Source organism: Lactuca saligna, chromosome 8 (genome assembly GCF_052625555.1).
Source record: "Lactuca saligna cultivar CGN05327 chromosome 8, ASM5262555v1, whole genome shotgun sequence".
Lineage (NCBI taxonomy): Eukaryota > Viridiplantae > Streptophyta > Magnoliopsida > Asterales > Asteraceae > Lactuca > Lactuca saligna.
This window is the reverse complement of record NC_136424.1, coordinates 136541927-136563540: the sequence shown is the minus strand read 5'-3', so window position 1 is coordinate 136563540 and position 21614 is coordinate 136541927. Positions and strand designations below refer to the sequence as shown.

Sequence of the window (21614 nt, the reverse complement as noted above, 5' to 3'; positions counted from 1 at the left end):
TGACCGATAAATACAGATGCACGTCGGTCAAAAATAATGTTACTAGGTCGAAACTTCCGCACACAAGTGCTCACGGATGTAGATCCTATGCTCAACAACGTTATGTAGAGGTAATAAAATATATTAGTATTATTTAAAATTGGTTTTAACATTTGTATAAATATATCTATTGTTTCTTCACTTATTATAGGATAAAATGGGAATCAAGCAGCAACATATTAAGGGTTGGAGACAAATGCGCTATAAAGAATGTTCTGGTTGGTGTACAAGTGGAGTACAAGAAGATTGGGTAAATGATAAACGAAATGAATGTGTTGTTTAAATATATTATTAATATTAATTATAGTTTTTTGTTTAAGGAATATTATTATTATTTTAATGTTTAAATTTAATTGTTTGTTTTAATTAACGTATATTTATTGTTTTTTTATTTTAGGAGAAAATTCAAGAGGAATATGAGAAATGCAAAACGAGGTTGGGGAAGGCGGAGAAGTAGACGAGTATGAATATTTAGAACGTGCCCTTGGGACGAGACGCGACGTGCTCGCTGGGTGGGTAGGAGACCAACCCCAACATCGATTTAATTCCAAATGAATGACCTTCAACTTCAAAATCGTCCCAATCTCAATCTCAATTTGATACAAAACAAATGCAAGAATACTTGCAACAATATAATGCATCATTGGCGGCATGTATTATGAACTTCCAACAACCACCATTTCCTAACTGTCTATTCAACTCTAACTCACAAGTAGATGCCTCTCAACAATTTTCCTAAAGGATGGAAGAAGGGAAGAACGAAGGGAAGAAGAAGAAGAAGAAGATTATGATTGTTGATGTTTTTTAATATTTTGAACAATGTTAATTAACTATTTATTGGAGTATTAAACTTGAATTTGATGTTTTGAATTTGAACAATGGTACTTAGTTAACGTATTTCAATTGATATAAATTGATATATGCTGTAATGTTCTTGGATTTGTTAAAAATGGAGGAATATAATATATTGAATCTGTAAAACTATAAAAAAACAACCAGTGACTATCACGACGACAAGTCGTCGCTATAGGTATTTAATCAACAACTATGAAAAACCATTAGAGATGACAAGTCACCGTAATAGCTTAAACCTATAGCGACGCCATGTCATTGCTATAGGTTTCCCGACGACCTGTCATCGCCACAGGTAGTTAATAATTTTTTTTTTCCGAAATATGCTTGACGAAAGTTGTACCGACACCAAGTCGTCGCAATAGGGGAAACTATGCCGACGACATAAATACTGACAACAATATTGACCTATGTCGACGACTGTTTACCGATGACAAGTTGTCTGGAAACCCTATGGAGACGACACGTCGTTGAGATAGGGTCGGAAATTGTTGTCGCCATAGGGTATTCATGTTGTAGTGTGGAGAGTACATTGCTCTTTTTTTTGAAGCTATTTTTTTGGAGAGTAAATTGCTCTTTTTTCTATATAGCTAGATTGAAATGCAAAACCTATTTGGCATCTACAAATCTGATTTTTGGTGTGGGGGAGCCTTCTTTTCGCATGTTTGGGAAAAAGCTATGGAGAGTACATTGTTATAGTTGCTGATGAGCACTAAAGTGTAAGGCTATTTTCTGTAAATCTTCAATCTGGACAATCAACGTTTCTTTAAGTCCTAATCCCTTTTAAAGAGGATGTCTTGCTGCTGTTTTGAATTATGTTGTTGGAATTTGGAACTTTCTTGAGATTGTTTAGTTTTACCACGAACCACCTCCATCCCATGCAAGCATGGGCTAACCCTCTAGTTATCAATTAAAATTCGTCAATTTTTTAATTTACACAAAAATTTGCAAGTTACTAGCGTCACCACACCTTGTTAAAAGCAAACGGAAGAAAAATAAATTCCAATTTTTTTGCCGTTCTAAAACAAATAACCAAAAGAACAAAAAATATTTAATAAGATGACATACTTAATTACACATATATGTGCTTTTTAAAAATTCTAATAACCAAAAGAAAGTGAAAGTCGGTAAGAATATAAAAGATTCTCCACTACTAGTCTAAAAATGCAATGCCAAAATTAATCAGGTGAATATGATTCCTCAGTCAAATCATATCAAATATTCTTCTTAAAATAACTCTTTCTCTTTAATCTTTACTCTTTTTGTTCCACAGAAACCAAGGAAATGATTGCTTTTGCATTTAATTTACGAACCTTTCTCCTTCTCAATCTTCATTACCGCACCACCACCGCGCAACAAAAAGATTGAAGTGTAAGCAGTTGATATATTAAACGGATTCGGTACGAACCAAATCAGGTCAGTTTCATTTTTATGTTCTAATTGCTCTAGTTTTGTGCGTGCAATTTGGCTATTATATGATCTACTTTGGTAATTTGATCTTTCATTAAATTAAAAGATGGTAATTTTATCGTTTATTATACTAAAAGATGTAAATTGTCAACAATACTCCCATGGTTGATACACAGACATCAACATAGAGTAAACAAACTTCAGTCACTAGTATATGTTAGGTGTGACAATTTCCGACACTTCAGAAACACGACATACAATTAAACTAGTTTGAGTTCACTTTAAACGGGTTCATGTCAATTTCGGATCGACCAGTCACATAATAAACAGGTCCTCTTTGAGTTGGTAGGCATGTTCACAGGATGACATGTCAGCCCGCTTGTTTTGGAAAGAGACTAATGGTACATATCATTTCAATTTTGATGTGATTGTATTATACACCTTTGGAAACCCTAAAACCTAAAAAATCAACAAAATTATATAAAAAAAATAGTTCGAGATATCTAATTTTTTTTAGACCAACAAAATCGCATATATATATATATATATATATATATATATATATATATATATATATATATATATATATATATATATATATATATATATATATATATATATATATATATATATATATATATATATATATATATGGGTAAAGTGAATATATCTAACAACCTTATATAAGCTTAGGTACCTAACCTCATCAAACTACATCATTTTGTATTAAATTTTCATTGCAATCATCCAAGGTTCTTAAAGTTCATCCCTAAACTTGATTTACTTCAAAAAAAAATTGGAAATTCATCATTATGTTTCTCCTACATCCTTTCATTCGTAGCGGTAGGATATGAAGCTCATCATGTGGTATTCGATAGAAAGACGTAATGTAAAAGAAAAATATTGTTCAAAATCCAAAGATTTTGGAAGTAACCAAGTTATAGGGTTGAAGTTTAAGAACCTTAGACAATTACAATGTAAATATTATACAAACTAATGTAGTATTATGGAGTTAGGTACGTAAGCTTATATAAGGTTGTTAGGTATATTCACTTTACCCTATATATATATATATATATATATATATATATATATATATATATATATATATATATATATATATATATATATATATATATATATAATTCAGTTAAAAAAAAGTTCTGAAATTTTTTTGTTTTTAAAAAATCAATTTCTTTTAAAAAAGATTTTCAGCGAAATATGCCTATATATGCACTTTTTTATTTATAGAATCAAAAAAAGAAAGATTAAATATCTCAAAATATTCTTTTATGTATTTTTATTAATTTTTTTTGGTTATCAAACATTTTTTTTATGTTAACTATCTTTAAACACTGCCAAGAAAATCAGTAAAAAAATGGTATATATCATTACGAAATTATACAAGCCAAACTTATTGTTAGCCAAACAAATTGATACCAATTTATTCTATTTATTTACTTATTTTTTGGGGAAGAATAGAAGTATTATTAAAAAAAATGAAAACTAGCAAAAGGCTAGTAATAGAAAAATTACGTATTCATATAAGCTAAGGTTGGATTTTTCATTTAATAAACTCAATCAAAGACCCGTTTTATGCGTATTGGTACCAACTTGTTAATGATATGAAATATACTTGGTGCTTATACCAAATATATTTGGTACTGCTATCAATTATACTTAGTATTTCTACAAAGTTTATTTGGTACCGATAGCACAAATTTTCTAGCGATTATAGTTAATATGATACACGTTTTAAAAAATATTGATCGATATCATTCAATTTTCACCCCTACTCTTTAAACACATCTAAAACGAAAATTAAATCCTGAATATCAAAATTATGTTGATATCGAACCAATTCGTCTTGTTGGCTAACTTAAAAGATTAGTGAAGCAATATTGGGTTATACCATGAAAAGAAGGAGTTTTTGTGTTTTTTTTTTAACCAAAATATAATTTCATAGATACATATTTATTAAATTGATGTAATTTAAAATTTATTTACATGATACTTATATCACTTTTATTAGAAAAAGAATAATGATTACTCTTTTTCTTCATGTTATCTTCCCGCTCATCACAAATGACGCTTACAGATTTGATCTCACCTATGACCTCTGTATCAATCTCTTGTTCCTGTCTACCACCATCTCTTGTCGGAGAGACCCCAAATACGCTTGAGGTTAATCATTTATTCGCATGCATCGTGTCTTATAAATCCCACATAATGTCAACAAAACTACCTAGCTCTCTGTTGAGATTGCCTCGGAAAAAGTATTGAATGATTATTTGCTTTGAACGACTGACGAACATTTTAATTTCTCGTCATATTTCACCACATTCATCACCTTCCTTGCTCTAGGGTGGGAGGGCCTGCTGTGCTGATTGCTTCTCATGTGAAAAGATCAAAAACACTTTAGCCAACCTAGAATCTTTTTGGCCGATTTCCATTCGGTCCTTTGGCACAAGGTTACCCACTTTTTTGGCCGGTTTACTCAACAGGACCTTATTAAAGTGTGCAACCTTTTTCCATTTTCATGTCCATAATTTCTTATATTTGCTTATGTAAATAGAATGCTCTTATTATATCATCTTATTACTTCTGCTTTTGCCAATCAATTCAATGAATGGCTATAGGATAACATTTCTTATATAAATAAAATGATATATATATATATATATATATATATATATATATATATATATATATATATATATATATATAATAATAATAATAATAATAATAATAATAATAATAATAATAATAATAATAATAATAATAATAATAATAATAATAATAATAACTGATTCCATACTAGATAATCTAAACGATCAAATAGGTGTTGTTTGGTAAATGTCTTTCTCAGTAGTTCACCAATAAAAAAACATATTGCATCATGGTATCTATTAGAAACGGATGGTAAAAGGGTGAAAGATTCAAAGTAAGAAAAAAAAAATAAAGTTGAGATTGAGAGAATCATTTTTAGGCAAACATTCATTTTGCCGCAAAAAACTTAGATATACGGGCGGAATGGGTAACGGATATACATGTGATTTCCAATTAACATGTTTCCTTAGAGTATGCTTAATCAATACCTTAATATACAACTTTTTTATTTTTTTTTGGATTTTTAGAATGTTATTTTTATCGAAAATTTAGTTTAAATATATCAAAATTCATAATTTTTTATTCTCTATAAATAGACATCAATGTTGATATGATTTTGAGTTAAAATAAAAAAATTATTTTTTTAAAATTTATCATTATTCATAATTGAATAAAAACGTATCAGGTTTTTATTAGAATAAATTCGGTATTCATTTATGAATAAAACATATGTTTAATTTTTTGTACAGTTTCAGTATCGTTTATATATGAATATATCACGTTATAAAGTTTTCATACCTAAAATATATTTTTTTACATCATCTTTCATCTCATGTTATATTTTATATATATATATATATATATATATATATATATATATATATATATATATAAATCGTGTATTAGTTATCGTCATACGTTATATTTATATATTAATAAAATATTTCTAAGATTTTTTTTATAGTTCATTTGTTATTCATATATAAATAAGTAGTATGTTAAAGAAAAATAAAGTTTTTTAAAAATTTGAACTACTTATTAATATAAGAATAACAAATGAACTGTAAATTTTTTTTTCATAAATGTGTTCTTTGTATATTAATATAATTTGTGAGGAAAGTCATTAGACGTTTTATTCATATATGAATATAACATGTGACGAGAGTTGATGTAAGCAGTAAAATGTTTTTTTATATGTTATATTTATATATGAATGATAGTTAATATGTAAAAAAAATTAATCATATTATTCATTCATAAGTGAATAACGAATGACTGTACTAAAAATCTAATGCATCTTTATTCACTTATAAACAACGATAATTGAAAATATAATATATATATATATATATATATATATATATATATATATATATATATATATATTCTTATTTTATCTTAAAACTATATCAATATTGACGTCTATTTGTAAAAAATAAAAAATTATGAATTTTAGTATATTTAAAATCATTTTCTAATAAAAATAATTTTTTAATAATTAAAAAATAAAAAAACTATGTTTTTCTATATATATATTAAAGTAATGATTAACATAGTTGAGGGAAACGTATTTTGTTGGAAAACACATATGTATTCGTTTCCCATTTTCGTTGGTACTACGGAGTCTTTTGCGGTAAAATACATGAGTGACTGAGAATGATTCTTTTATTCTCAACATTTTTTATTTTTTCACTTGAACTTACCTCCGTCTCTCTCTCTCTCTCTCTCTCTCTCTCTATATATATATATATATATATATATATATATATATATATATATATATATATATAAAGAGGGATCCAATAAGGAGGCTGCTAGATGCTCTGGCGCCCTCAACCTTTTTTAAAACTTTAGTCATATTATAAATAAAAATGGGTCGGTAAGTAACTTTTAGCCCAAATCATTTAGATAATAACGATGAATCCATTCCAAGTTCCATGTAGTTCGAGTAAAACAATTATTATATAGAAAACAATGGTATCAGAATTGCCATCAAAATTCAGCCTACGGCTTAAAATACTCCGACTCCACATTTATTTATTTTGCCTCCACCCCACCGACAAATTTTTTTGTCAATTTTTCTTTTAAAATTTTAGACTCTACTTCATTTGGGTATAACAATGTACTTTAGTATGTTATACGACGTAAGGCTGTAATATATATATATATATATATATATATATATATATATATATATATATATATATATATATATATATATAGAGGTTCAGGTTAATTTGAGACCATTGTAATTTTGTGACACCGTGAGACCAAATCTAAAAATAATTTTAAAATGAAAATAAATGGAAAAGTCCAAAAATTTTTTTTTTAAATATTAAATTCGGAACTTGAATTAACTAAAAAAAATAAAAAAAAATCCCGTTTTTTTTTTTTAAATACGTGAAATATTCTAATAGAATGTTACACTGACATATTCTAAAAATAATTTTAAAATGCAAAATAAATGGTAAAATCTAAAAATTATTTTTTTAAATATTATTTTCGGAACTTGAATTAACTAAAAAAAATAAAAATGAAAAAAGATCCCGTTTTTTTTTTTTAAAAAAATACGTGAAATATTCTAATAGAATATTATACTGTATATATTCTAAAAAATAATTTTAAAATGCAAAATAAATGGAAAAATTCAAAAAAAAAAAATTTTAATATTATTTTTGGAACTTAAATTAATTAAAAAATACTAAAAAAATAAAAAATAATAAAAAAAATACGTGTTACAGTCTCACAAAATATAGGTGGTCTCAAATGAACCTAACGCTATATATATATATATATATATATATATATATATATATATATATATGTGTGTATATATATATATATATATATATATATATATATATATATATATATATATATATATATATATATATATATATATATATATATATATATATATATATATATATAATTGGTGTTTGTTAATATTACCATGTTTTCGTAATATAATTTTGAAACTACTATAACACATCAAATTTAATACCATTTTAAAATAATGTATATGTTTCTATTTGGTTTTCGAAAATGTTCTGTATCACAGAATTTGGCCCCGATAAACTTTTTCTCAAAAGTTTTGAACATATTCCATGGTAGTTACAAATCAATATACAGAATCATAGATAATCATAAAGATACAACTGATTATTACAGTATATGTCAAATTACTAAATTTGATTTCCAGTGCTAACTACTATGTTTGAATTTTTTTTTTTTATTTTCTTAAAGTCCATGCTAATGAAACTACGTCACTAGACTTGTCTTTTTTAGTATACAATTCAATTAAAATAAAAGAGAATATGTAAGCCTTTTCATCTAGTGATATACATAGGTTTTTGACACAAAAAAATTAATCATTTTGAAATACATTTGTATTTCATTTGAAATAATTTGCAATTTTACTCCAATTCATCAGAATTCATTTTCATAAACCGTATTTCATAAATATACATTCATGTACAATTTAACGTCAGTTAATGAAGTGCATGATTTCTATGCACATAAGTTTTGGGAATTTCATACCCCTATTGCTAGATACACCCACTCCTTTCCATCTGGATTGGTTGTATCGATCCGAGAGTTATTGGAGAGTTCATACGCATGTTCCCTCAAGATCCTACCATTGGAAGTCATTAGACACATAAGTTGTTGGTGTCTACGCCCCTGTTCTCAGAGTCTTCTTCTCCTTATCATTTAGGGTGAACATATCAATCCTAAGGGCCTTATATCCATAAGACGTAGCTTAAATTTACTTGGCACCATAATTCTACCATCCTTTTATTAAGATGGGTGTTTAGACATACTACCAACTAAGGAAATCAAATTCTTATGTATGCATGATCATTTTAAAGTCACACTTTCCAAAAATATTCATTCCACACATATAAGATGCTATATCATGAGTAATAAACATATAAATAATGTAACAATTCATAAGAAGTTCTTATTCATGAATCTGGATTGCGACCAAAGAGGAGGTACCTTGGGCGTATCTCTAGTTACCTGAGGCATAACCGCAAATTCTCAAAAATTAGATTTCGACATAACCCGTTATGTACTTTGCATCAAAACTTCAAGAAACCTCCAAATGAAACTCTTAACGCATAAAATCGACACCTTTATGTATTTTCATGGCCCCAAAGGGACCAATGACCCACTTAACCCAATAATTCCCATCTTAATTCATCTAGAACATGCATGGACCATATCTAACCTTAAAAATGGCAACTTTATGGACTTATAACCTCATAAATGCTAAGAGTAGCAACTCAAAGCTCTTAGACCGGTGTCCAACCACTAGATATCACTTAAGAGGTCAACATGGGATAAAAAGCCATATAGAAATAGATCTCAACTTCTAATGATCAAGTTAAAATCTTTTTACCTTCAATGACCTGTAAATGTAGCAAATAGTTTAGATCCACTAGCTTTTCCTTGAACAACCACCTTGCACCAAGCCACCACTTCTTAAAATACACTAAAATCCTCCAAAAATGCACATATAAGGCACACAATCCTCTTAGATGAAGTTGTGACTCGAGATTTAGGGTTTAAGACTCTAGAGGATGAAGGAGAGGCGCACACCTTGGAATTAAGGTGCTTAAATAGTGAGTCAACCCTTAAAATTAGGGTATTGAGGATCCTGAACATACGCTGGGCGTACTTCCTGTACCCTGGGCGTACGTCTCCCAAACCCGCATTTCACTTATCCAGCACTATGTTGGGCATACCCCAACTTACTTTGGGTGTACTCACGCGCTTGCCACCTTGCATGCATGGGACTGCCTTGCCAATTATTTCCATTAGGGACCAAAATTATCAATAACTTCAAAATACAATAACTCCCTCATCCTAAGCCTATTTCCAACCACAAAAAGGTTTCTAGAAGCTAATATGCTCCTAACAACACACCAAGCCTTAAAACCTCCTAGTCAACATTCTAAATTCATAAAAGGCCGAGATATCAAATTACGATTATACCCTTAGCTTCCAAGGACACCATCAAATACTTGGATCACTTAGACCATGACACCCACATCCGAAATGGGCTAAATAATTCCTTTCTCGAAGTCCTAAGCCTTACAAGAACTAATAACTGGGTCGCAGCCCCAAACAATGGAGAAAACCCAAAATCAAGTGTTACAACTCTCCCCCACTTAAATTAGATTTCGTCCTCAAAATCTATCATTATTAACACCCATATCAAAACAAAAAATATGAGCAATACAACCAAAGATTTTACGCATAAGGAAACCTTCCCGAGATAACCGAACCCAAACCGAGATTCCATCACGAAGAAAACATACCTTAAAATCCCACAAAACCACTTCTGTCTATCCAAAGTCTGAAATCTATAATGGTCTGTCTCCCGACAGACTGGCCACACTGGAATATTCCATGCTAGAACCTTATCTAATAACTGACCAACCATAATACTTCGAATCCTAATTAGCTTCTTGCAACTTATGAAAACCAAGCCACTTACCATAACCAAGTGCAACATACTTATACTTGACAGAAGGCTCAAATAATCCTTGGACTAGAAGATTCTTCCCTGCAACGGTTAGAGTCAAACGAAAGCTGCGTAATAGGGTCAAATCAATTACTCTGATATTATTTAATCCAACTGTAAGTGACTTAGAACTTTCGACCAACAAGCTACTCTACACACACGAGTTCTCAAATCACTACTTTTATCCGAAGCATCATGCTGGATCTTATCCACTTTTTAGATGAACCAAGACTTCCCTGGTCCTAACTTATTTGCCAACTATTTGGAATACCAGATCCCCACCTGGTTGCTAAGTCAAAGAACACCCTTATAGTCGCCCCATGCGACTTCCGAAAGAAAATATCAACAAGCTAAGCTACCCGGACCATCTCAACACCAAACTCGGTGCTAAGCTAAACACTACAGGACCATTCATGGTCCTGCCTCAGACCCGGTTCCCACGACCTACCAAATCCTAATTCCAAATATGTTGTGACCCTCCCACAACCATACGAACTGACCCATCATGGCCTAATCCATCCAAAGGAAATCTCAAACAAACCACAATTGCCACACCCTCACCGCTTCACAAGGACCAGCGAATGTTACGAGCCATCCGGTAGTCTTATGATACCTTCCATGGTATTTAACTGCTAGTGAATGCTACAAGCCACCCCACAGTCTTACAACATGCCTAAACTATCTGCAAACAAGTGAATGCTACGGGCCACCCCGCAGTCTTACAACACTCCCGTTATCTGCTAACTAGTGAATGCTACGGGCCACCCTGGGTTCCCCTCCCGAAGCCTGCTAGCTGACACCAAGAGGAAATGAACCCAATGTTGGGAAGTTTCCCGAACTCCCAAATCACACAATCCTCAATCTAGACAATCACTTGTGCCACCCTCCTCCCTAAAGGGGATGCCAAACTCATCCTATTTTCCAACCTGCTTCTGATCCTGAATACCCGAACGATTCTCCCCCACTTTGGTTCGAATAAGTTCTCTCAACGCGTGAGAATTAAAGGATTTCCAGTCCTTCTTACATTCAAATGACCGATCTGCTGACAATCGGCATTACCAATGCTAATGTTCCATCACTAGCTAAACCCCCAAAGACCATACAAACTCTAAAGACCAGATGAAAACTTCTCGAATCCTTATGAAACTGATAACCCCAGATGCCTCGAAATGATACCACACTCAAATCTTGAATTCCAAATAACCGACGTTCCGACCAAATCCTCAGTAATAGATCACTTCCCTTGGCATTTCCAAAGGCCTACCCTAGCACAAAGATTGAACTCACTAAACCCCAATGATGCTGGATAACCACCATGTTGAACCCCGACTGCAGATCTTCCACATAATACCCCTGAACCAATCCTCGTCCACAACCCAAGATAATGTTGAACACTCCAAACTCGCAAAAAGGAAAACAACCTTTCACTAAAAACTAATAATTCATGGCATGCAAATGACATATGACATTACTTGAAGATATAACCTAGACATAACCTAATAAATAAACCAGAGATACACTTACTGAAATCGATGCAAGATAAAAAACAAAAAATAAAGATAGAACCGAAAAGAGAAAAAGATACATACCCGCGACATCACCTGTTGGAGTCCTGATCTCCCCGATATGTCAGTTTAAAGTTCGAATCCTCTCCGTTGGGGCTTCTCGGTGATCCTCAAAGTAGCTGGAGCAGGCACACTCACTGCTCATCCCCTCAACCTCGAACTGTCAGACTTCTTATGGATCACCTAATTGCAGTGAAAACATAACAGGTTTTCCGCCCTGAGGATAATCTCTGTTGACGTGACCATCCCTGCCACACTTGTAGCAGCCCAAACCCTTGGAACGATAAACTCCATCGTGCAGTTTCCCGCATGTGCTCCACTAAACCCGACCCTGCTGGCCTCTCAAAAGCTAATCAGAAGTCTTGGGTCTCTTCTTGGGACCCTCCAATGCAAGCAACTGATTTTATCCCCTCTTCCTAATGTGCCACAGATCAATCTCCTGCTCTTGGGCCTTAGAAATAATATCATTCAAAGTCTTGCACCCCGAAATACTCAAAAATTCCCTGATATCATCCCACAACATATCATGATACCTCACTTTCTTCATCTCCTCATATGTTGTATATCGCGGTACCAACAAAGCCCTTTCCCGGAACTTGACAGTGATCTCTGCCACAATCTATATCGTCTAGCAGAGATCAAGAAACTCTCGCGCCAACTGTTGCACCTCAATCGTCGGTGCAAACTCAACTTGGAACCTGGTCGAGAAATCATCCCATGACATAACATCAATAACATCATCGCCCAACTGACTACTAACCTCTTCCCATCAATCATGTTTCCAGTCCTTCAATAGGCAGGAAGCATATCTGACCTTCGCCTCCTCGGGGCAGAAACTCATCTTGAATGCATTAGCCATATCTGAAAACCACCTCTTACTGACAATGGGATCCTTCTCCACATGGAACGCAGGAGCTCCACAAGCACGAAACTCCCTAAATAAAAGAGTGCGGGCTCCAATAATATCCATAACCTCTGCACGAAATGCACCCAAGTGCTCATCCAAGATCTCTGAAAAATAGCGAGAAATCTCTAATGAGATGAACCCCGCAACCGCTCGTTAATCGGCTCAGCATCCGTGCCTAAGCCAGAACCCGAACTAAAACAAAAACCAGAACCAGAACCGCCTCCCTGAGAGCTCATCTCCAAACTAAAATACCATAAACCCACAATTAAATCGTATTCAAGAATCTCCCCTCTAAGTTTCTTAGATTCTCATACACTCTCACCGATTTGAGTATGGATCCTGTGCTTTCAGTAGTATGGGCCCAATAGTACCTTCCAAACATATCCATACTTTCCTTAGTAATCCTCTTGAATCCTATAGGTCACTTCCTCAAGCCTAAGAAACTAAAAATCATTAAACCACATCATTAACCCACTGAAACATATTCTAGGCTTTCCTAAGTTCCCGACCCTGCCCAGTCCTCAGCTCCTGAAGGACTCCCACCAATGTCAATTAGCTTCCTCATGAATATAGCCACATAAAACAGAGATCAAATAATCATTTGAGTAAAAGACTCAACCTAGAACAGTTGGACTCAAATAAAATATGTAAAATAATTTCAAATCCATCACTCTAAGATTACTTAACCTCTGCCACATGTGTCTTAGTGTATTCACTTAGCATATAATTCACATCATTGAGATTCCCATAAAGCACAAAGCAAGCGACATTCAGAAAAATGGAAGGAAAATAACCTGACCAACATATTCGATTCAAGCCATTCAATCCACTAATCCGAAATCCATACTAGCATGCAATACTAAACCACATACAATCAGACATATAAAGGCATCTCTCCTATCATATAATACTGAGCAGATCATTAGCCCTAATCTAACATGCAATTCTTATAATCATATCATATATCATAAAAAACATTCATTGGTATTTTGGCAACCACTTACTTGAGCTCAGCCGATTGCATGCATCACACCCTTTTCTTCGTTCATAAATTTCCTTTTAATTAAATGTTTATTTATAAAAAAATTTCACCAAACCCTCAGTTTGAGTTCAGACACACCCGAGATTATGCCCGAATCCCTCAAACCAAGGATCTGATACCAACTTGTAATGACCAAAAAATCCAAGGTAAGAGTTTCATTTTTAATATATTAAAAACACTTTAATAAATATGTTCCAAACATTGAAAAGCATTTCAATTAAACAATTATCAGAGTCTAATCCCATAGATCACATTTTACTGTATCCGTTGCGATCGTCCCGAGCCCCTTTCATTTGAAAACTAGAGTACCTAAAACCAAAACTAAAAATCGTAAGCACAAAGCTTAGTGAGTTCCGAAAATACCACATACCATACATATCAAACGATCCATACATGCCACACATAAGCGCGAGCCATACGTATCAATCATATATCATAAACAATAAAGGTACTATGTGCTACACGTTGTCCTGCCATTATGTCACAAGCCATCTCATGGACTTCCTTCCCAGGTCGGGGGTGCAATCCTAGGTCTTACAGACAAGTGCCAAGAGCCACCTCCTCGTCTTCTATGCAAGCATCACAAAGACAACTAGCATACAAACAATACTAGTTAACTAATTACTTGCCAGAGTTCAGACTCCAATCTTGTATAAAGTATGCCAGGAGCCGCCTCCTAGTCTTTCATACATAATGTCAAGGGTTAAGCCCCAGGTCTTCCTACAATACATAAGCCAAATAGGCCGACGTTGGTGCCTTCGACCCATACAACAGTGAGGAAACTAATCTCGATTGCTGAAGCTCATTGCACGAAATCCCGAGTTGTTACCCTGACACATAAGCCTAACACAAAACTCATAACCAAGGCCGATGCCCAAAACTATAAGATCCATAAAAGGCCAACACATAAGCCCAACACAAAACTGAAGCCCAAACATGAAACAAGCCCAAAGGCCCAACGAGCCACAAACATTGGGTGTACGCTCAGCTTACGTTGGGCGTACTCGAGGAATTTGGATCGCGACCAAAGAGGAAGTACACTAGGAGTACCTCTAGTTACGCGGGGTGTAACCGCAAATTCACCAAACTCAGATTTCGACTTAACCCATGAAGTACTTTGCATCCAAACTTCAGGAAACCTCCAAATGAAACTCTTAATGCATAAAGTCAACACCTTTATGCATTTTCATGGCTCAAAAAGATCTAATGACCGACTTACTACAATAATATCCATCTTAATTCATTTAGAACATGCATGGACAATATCTAACCTTAAAGATGGCAACTTTATGGATTTATAACCTTAGAAATCCTAAAAGTAGCAACTCAAAGCTCCTAGACTTGTGTGCAACCACTAGATCTCACTTAAGAGGTCAAAATGGGATCAAAAACCATATAATCAAATATATCAACTTCTAATGATCAAGTTAAGAGCTTTTTACCTTAAATTAGCTGAAAATATAGCAAAGACTTTAGATCCACTAGCCTTTCCTTGAACGATCACCTTGCACCAAGCCAACACTTCTTGAGATATACTAAAATCCTCTAAAAACTCACATACAAGGCACACAACCCTCTTGGATGAAGCTATGACTCGAGATTTAGGGTTTAAGATACTGGAGGATGAAAGAGAGGCACATACATTAGACTTAAGGTTCTTAAATAGTTAGCCAACCCTTAAAATTAGGGTTTTAGGGATCCTTAACATACACTCGGCGGACTTCCTGTACGTTGGGCGTACGTCTCCCAAACCCACGTTTCACTTATCTAGCACTACGTTGGGCATACCCCAGCTTACGTTGGGTGTACTCATGCGAATGCCACCTTGCATGCATGTGACTGCCTTGCCGATTATTTCATCAGGGTGCCAAAATTGTCAATAAGTTCAAAATACCATAACTCCCTCATCCTAGGCCCGTTTCCAACAAACTGTATATCCACGAAAAGGTTGTGAGAATCCCTACGCTCTTAACAACACACTCAAGCCTTAAAACCTCCCGATCAACACTCTAAATTCATAAAAGACCGAGATATAAAATTACAATTATACCCTTGGCATCCAAAGACACCATCGAATACTTGGATCATTTAAACCATGATACCCACATCCGAAATGGGCTAAATACTTCCGTTCTCAAAGCCCTGAGCCTTGCGAAAACTAATGACTAGGCTGAATCCCTAAACAACAGAGCAAATCCGAAACCGAGTGTTACAATTAATCTTTGTTCCCGTGCATCTTCTTTTCCTTTTCATTCTCTTAGTTGAATGAGTTGGAATACCATATTCGTCATTTTATAATAGGTGTTTATCTTGTTATAAAGGAGATTTACATTCCTTAGGTGTTTTCATTAGTTAACCATTTAACCATTGTTCTTTAATAAGTTCCATCATTATCCACAGGTCTTTAAACCTTAATACGTTTTAAGTTTCTTTGACCGTTATTCCATTTGGTCATCATAGTTTCCTTATTATATTGATTTCATTATACATCTTAGTAACCTTGGTGTTTCTTATTCCTTTCTTATGTTTCCTCAAATGACTTCAATTTCATTTGTCATATCTGATGAACTTTCATGTAGTTGATCATAATTAATGGTCTATAATAAATGTTTTTCACTTAATTAGTTAAAAATTTATTATAAACTCGTATTACAATAACAGCCACCTGAAGACCCACATTCATTTGGAGAACAAATTGACAAATATATAGTTGAATAACTTTATAGGGAGAATTTCATATATGTCCCTCTTAAACTTCAAAATATCATATTTGCCCAGCTTAATTTTTCAATATCATATTTACCCTTCATAAACCTTCAAAATATCATATTTGCCCAAATCATTTTTATAATGTTTTTAATATTTTATAATTATTCTTTATATCTTAGAAATATTATAATAATTAAAAATATTAACCATATGGTCCTTACGTCTGTGATAATGGAATGTGAACTTCTAAATTGTTAGAATATCGCCTTCTTGACAAACAAAAAAAAATTCATCTTCAACCCTCTATATAGAATATATATTTTGATTGTATAGTTTTTGTTGTTGTTGATTATTATCATGTTGTAGATAGACATTATTTTAGATATTATCATTGATATTTTGATGTTTAAAATGTACATATACGATATTTTGATATTTAAGAAGGGTATACATGATATTTTGATGTTTAAAAAGGACATATATGATATTTTAAAATTTTATGAAGGGTAAATATGATATTTAGAAATTTTATAAAGGGTAAATATGATATTTAGAAATTAAGTTGGTTAAATATGATATTTTGATGTTTAGGAAGGGCATATATGAAATTCTCCCAAATTTATATGTACAGTATATCACTCACATGATACAATGGTGGAGAGTAACTCTTCTTATTAGAAATATCCGCATTAGCGACATCACCATTAGGGGCTTTTGTAATTGACACAAGAAATTGAATCAATAAAATATATGGAAGGTATTTGTGTATATTGATCTCTTAATCTTTCTTCATGATTTACATGATAGTTACTACCCTTATATATACTAGATGATCACCTTACTGGAATTTGTCTCATGTGAAAATAAGACAATGCATGATCAATTATGTTAGGTTTGGCTAAGTTATATCAAGCTATGTCAAGCTTTATTTTAATATCCCTGTCTAACAGGGACAAGATCTGAACTTCCTGTTTACATGTTGCCTGTATTGGTTGTGTCACCACTAATGACATTGCTGCCAAAGGCTTTAAACCGCAATCTATGTGATCGTTCAAGGAAACACCGTATCCGTTGATACCATATCTTAATCCAACAATATTGCTTAGTGACCGAAAGTGTAGTGTGAGACTTCAAGAATGGCTTAAGTCATTGCCACCACCAAGTGTCCATGTAACACGTCAGGTATTTTTGACCATTAGTTTTGTTCAAATAGCGTATTCTTGTTAACTACCATACTATCTCGCAATTTTTTTGCCGGTTGGCAAGAAAAAAAAAATTAAGAACCAAGTCGCGTTTATCAACTACTACCAACAGGATGTCTTGTTTAACACGATCAAATTACACACACCAAAAAAAAAAAAAAAAAAAAAAAAAATAATAAATAAAAAGAAGATGGTTGCTTTTTGTGTTTGAATTTATAAATAAATTGGTAAGAGATAAAGACATAGTAATTTATAACTAAATTAGTAAGAGATGAAGACATGTATTAGTGCTTGGTATGTTATTTATCGCAGAAAACACTTCATAATATCTTGTGTGTTCACGGTTGCCGTTGTTATTAAGTTAAGAGACAGGGTCGAGAGACTTCACTGATCCCTTTTCATTTATACATGTTCTTTGGAACTACGTCATATATACATATATAGTGTGACTCATGGAAGGAGTACAACACTTAAAAATTCCACTTGATGAGATAAAGTTTGCCACCAACAACTTTAGCGATGAAAATTCCATTGGTAAAGGTGGATATGGAAAGGTCTACGCAGCCAAACTCTCCCTATCCGGGCAGCAGAGAGTCGTTGCTATAAAGCGGTTAAATAAAATCTCCAACCAAGGGGAACCTGAGTTCTTGATGGAGATTCAGTTGCTTTCATGCTATAAACACAAAAACCTCATCTCACTTGTTGGGTTCTGTGACGAAAATAGAGAAAAGATACTTGTTTATGAGTACGCAAAACATGGAAGCCTTGACAAGTATCTATCGACACCTGAACTCTCCTGGACGCAACATCTCCAAATAAGTATTGGCGCGGCGCGTGGTTTTAATTACCTTCATAATGATGTGGGACCCCAACATAGAGTCCTGCATCGGGACATAAAGAGCTCGAACATTCTTCTAGATGAGAATTGGGAAGCAAAAATATCTGATTTTGGATTATCGAAAATAGGCCCTTCAAATGTTGAATGTACTTTTCTTCTCACTAGCCCTTGTGGCACCATTGGTTATGTCGATCCGGAATATGCAAGAACAGGTATTTTAACAAAGGAATCTGACGTGTATTCCTTCGGTGTGGTGCTATTTGAAATCCTGTGCGGTAGGTTAGCGCGTACAAAAAATCAAGATAAGAATTTGCTTCTTCCTACATTGGCTCGAAAGTGTTATGAGCAAAACAGATTAATCGATATCATCCATCCAAATCTCACAACACAAGTGAAGGTAGATTCGTTGGAGATGTTCTCAATGGTTGCATATCAGTGCCTAAAAGAAAATAGAAGTGAACGCCCTACAATGGGTTGGATTGTCGAAAAACTTGAGAAAGCATTGGAACTTCAAGTAAGTTTTACATGAAAAGTCCCTACCTTTATTTTAACTCTATTTCCATTTTCTACACCTTGAACAATTTTATCTTTTTATCCAGGCCGATATCAAAGCAGCGAGACTTATTCGCATTGGAACATGGGGAAGACAAAATGGAGATTCTCAACATCACTGGTCGTTTACACTTGAGCAAGATGATCATTTGTCAAAGATAACAATAGATCATGGAGATGGTATACACTCCCTCATGTTCACTAGTGAATCGAGAGGTGTTTTACACATTTCAAACAAGGTTGGTGGTTGGGCCAGTGGAGACAAACTTTCGGAGGTGAATAAATCTTCACTCAAATCAACTTACTCTTTTGTCTTTCTTTCACATATAAAAGTTATACCGACATGCACAGGTGACATTTGATGGAGACGAGGAAATAATTGGCATTGATGGAACTATCGGTACTCGAGGCAGCGATCAAATAATTTCATCACTTTCTTTTAAGACGAACAAGAAGATCCATGGCCCTTTTGGTCAAGCTGGAGATTATCACTTTTCTGTACCATGGGAAGAAGGAAGATTTGTAGGGTTTCATGGAGTTGCTGGCCCTTACATTGACAGCATTGGTGTTTATGTGAAAGCTTATGAGGAAGTCGTTAAGGTGGGAACTTGGGGAAAGAGTAAAGCTGATAGTCTGCAAAGTGGCTGGAGCTTCCAACTTGAAAGAAATCATCACTTGAAGAAGATAACCATAGATCATGGGGATCATATATATTCTCTCATGTTCACATCGGAACATAGAGGCTTATTACACACGTCTAGATTGGCTGGAGGTTGGAATGGAGGAGAAGGAGGAGAAACACTTACTGAGGTGAGGAGTTCTTAACTCAAAAAGGAACACGTAATCATGAAGTTTTTATTGGGATGGGTGGAAACCCACGGCTGCGGACATAGAAACAGAAACATGAAAAAACAAGGCATTATTTTGATAATTTCATCAAAGACATATTATACACAACTTCTAATGTCACACAAAGGAAAATATTTTTTGAAATCTTGAATAGAATAAAGTAGATGTTAAAAATAAGAAATAAAAAATAAACACCATGTTATTTTAGCAAATGCATTTGACGGATTGCCCATGTAGACAACAACTATCGATTTAGTCTTTTGTGTTCTTTATAATCTTATGCCATATGAAAAATTCACAAACCAGATTCGCTTTTAATGTTATTATAAAAAATATGCTTAGATAGTTTTTCTAAAAACATTGAACAGTTTTTAATTATTTTCTAAATCTAATGCATGTCCTCCTTTTTATCTACTTTTATCACCACATTTTCCTTTATTTCTCAGGTTACATTCGATTGGAATGAGGATATACATGCAATCAATGGAACAATTGGGTTATCAATGGGGCAACAGTATGCCGGTCAGACAGTCATATCATCAATATCATTCGTGACAAACAAAAAAGTACATGGACCGTTTGGTCGTGCAAGAGGGACGCCTTTCACCGTACCATGGGAAGATTGTTCATTTGTCGGATTTTATGGCTTGGCTGGCTGGTATATCAATAGTATTGGTGTCTATTTGAAGGCTACTACCTAATGACTTTAACTTGGTAGCTAACAACCTTTTGTTAGGTGTATGGAACAAAGAACCTTTTGTTAAGAGATTTAATGATTTCTCAAAGAATCTTTTGTTGTTAAGAGATTTAAAGATTTCTAAAACAAACTTACACAACTTTTGTTCATTTGGTTCCTCTATGTCATTCTCTTTGTCTTTTGGTAATTCATTTTATTTGTTTGTCTTTGTCCTAGATATTGCAATCACAAGATTGAAAAACATGCAAAATTGCTTTTCAAAATAAACCATATTACATTAGGTTTACTAAAAGCATGATAAAGCACGGATCCGATCGTTTTAGCAGCAGGGGACATAAGAGTCTTGGTGGGTTTACAGTCATGCAATATATAATTCTTTAACACCTCAATGGCATTCTTTAACAACCAATGTACAACTCTTATTTATGCCACTTAACCTCAATAAGAACTCATTTTGTTAAGAAATAAATTAGTTAGGATTTGTTTGGTTTGGTGAATTTAAAGATAGTTATAAAGTTGGGGTAAATTTGGGGCCAAATTCATTACTACAAAACAGTCCTTTAGTGAACATGAACAATGTCACACACTGATTTACGTTACGTTTTTTTTGGTTATGGTAAAAAAATGCAGCTTTCAAAAATTTAAAGGGTAGAAGACACACATTTGTGCACGTTCTAAAATAATTGACCAATAGAACAAAATTACAAACACAGAGGACACTTGTATTTTAAGCGTATGTCGTGTAGAAGTATGTGGCTTTTTAATTTTTTTTCAATGGTGCATATTCCACAAAAGCACATGGACCATTACCT

The 21614-nt window shown here is 33.3% G+C and overlaps 1 protein-coding gene across 4 annotated transcripts; it reads left to right on the top strand.

The window, feature by feature from the left end:
- The first annotated feature begins 2144 nt into the window (after positions 1–2144).
- On the top strand, positions 2145–20989 carry LOC145009317 (putative receptor-like protein kinase At1g30570). Of its 4 annotated transcripts, XM_078968020.1 has the most exons (7): positions 2145–2307; positions 4400–4485; positions 17615–17846; positions 18311–19218; positions 19304–19531; positions 19608–20066; positions 20552–20989. In XM_078968020.1, the coding sequence occupies exons 4-7, from the start codon at positions 18319–18321 to the stop codon at positions 20804–20806; spliced, it is 1842 nt and encodes a 613-aa protein (XP_078824146.1). In that variant the 5' UTR covers positions 2145–2307; positions 4400–4485; positions 17615–17846; positions 18311–18318; the 3' UTR covers positions 20807–20989. The 4 variants fall into 4 exon arrangements, with proteins under 4 accessions (XP_078824146.1, XP_078824144.1, XP_078824145.1 ...); XM_078968018.1 differs by lacking the exon at positions 4400–4485; XM_078968019.1 differs by lacking the exon at positions 4400–4485 and having other exon boundaries at positions 18179–19218.
- Positions 20990–21614: the final 625 nt, after the last annotated feature.

Excerpts from the sequence above, each read along its gene's own strand:
- LOC145009317 (XM_078968021.1), top strand. The coding sequence starts at position 18,319 with ATGGAAGGAGTACAACACTTAAAAATTCCACTTGATGAGATAAAGTTT. Across the intron at positions 19,219-19,303 it reads AGAAAGCATTGGAACTTCAA|GCCGATATCAAAGCAGCGAG; the intron begins GTAAGTTTTACA and ends CTTTTTATCCAG. Across the intron at positions 19,532-19,607 it reads GTGGAGACAAACTTTCGGAG|GTGACATTTGATGGAGACGA; the intron begins GTGAATAAATCT and ends CGACATGCACAG.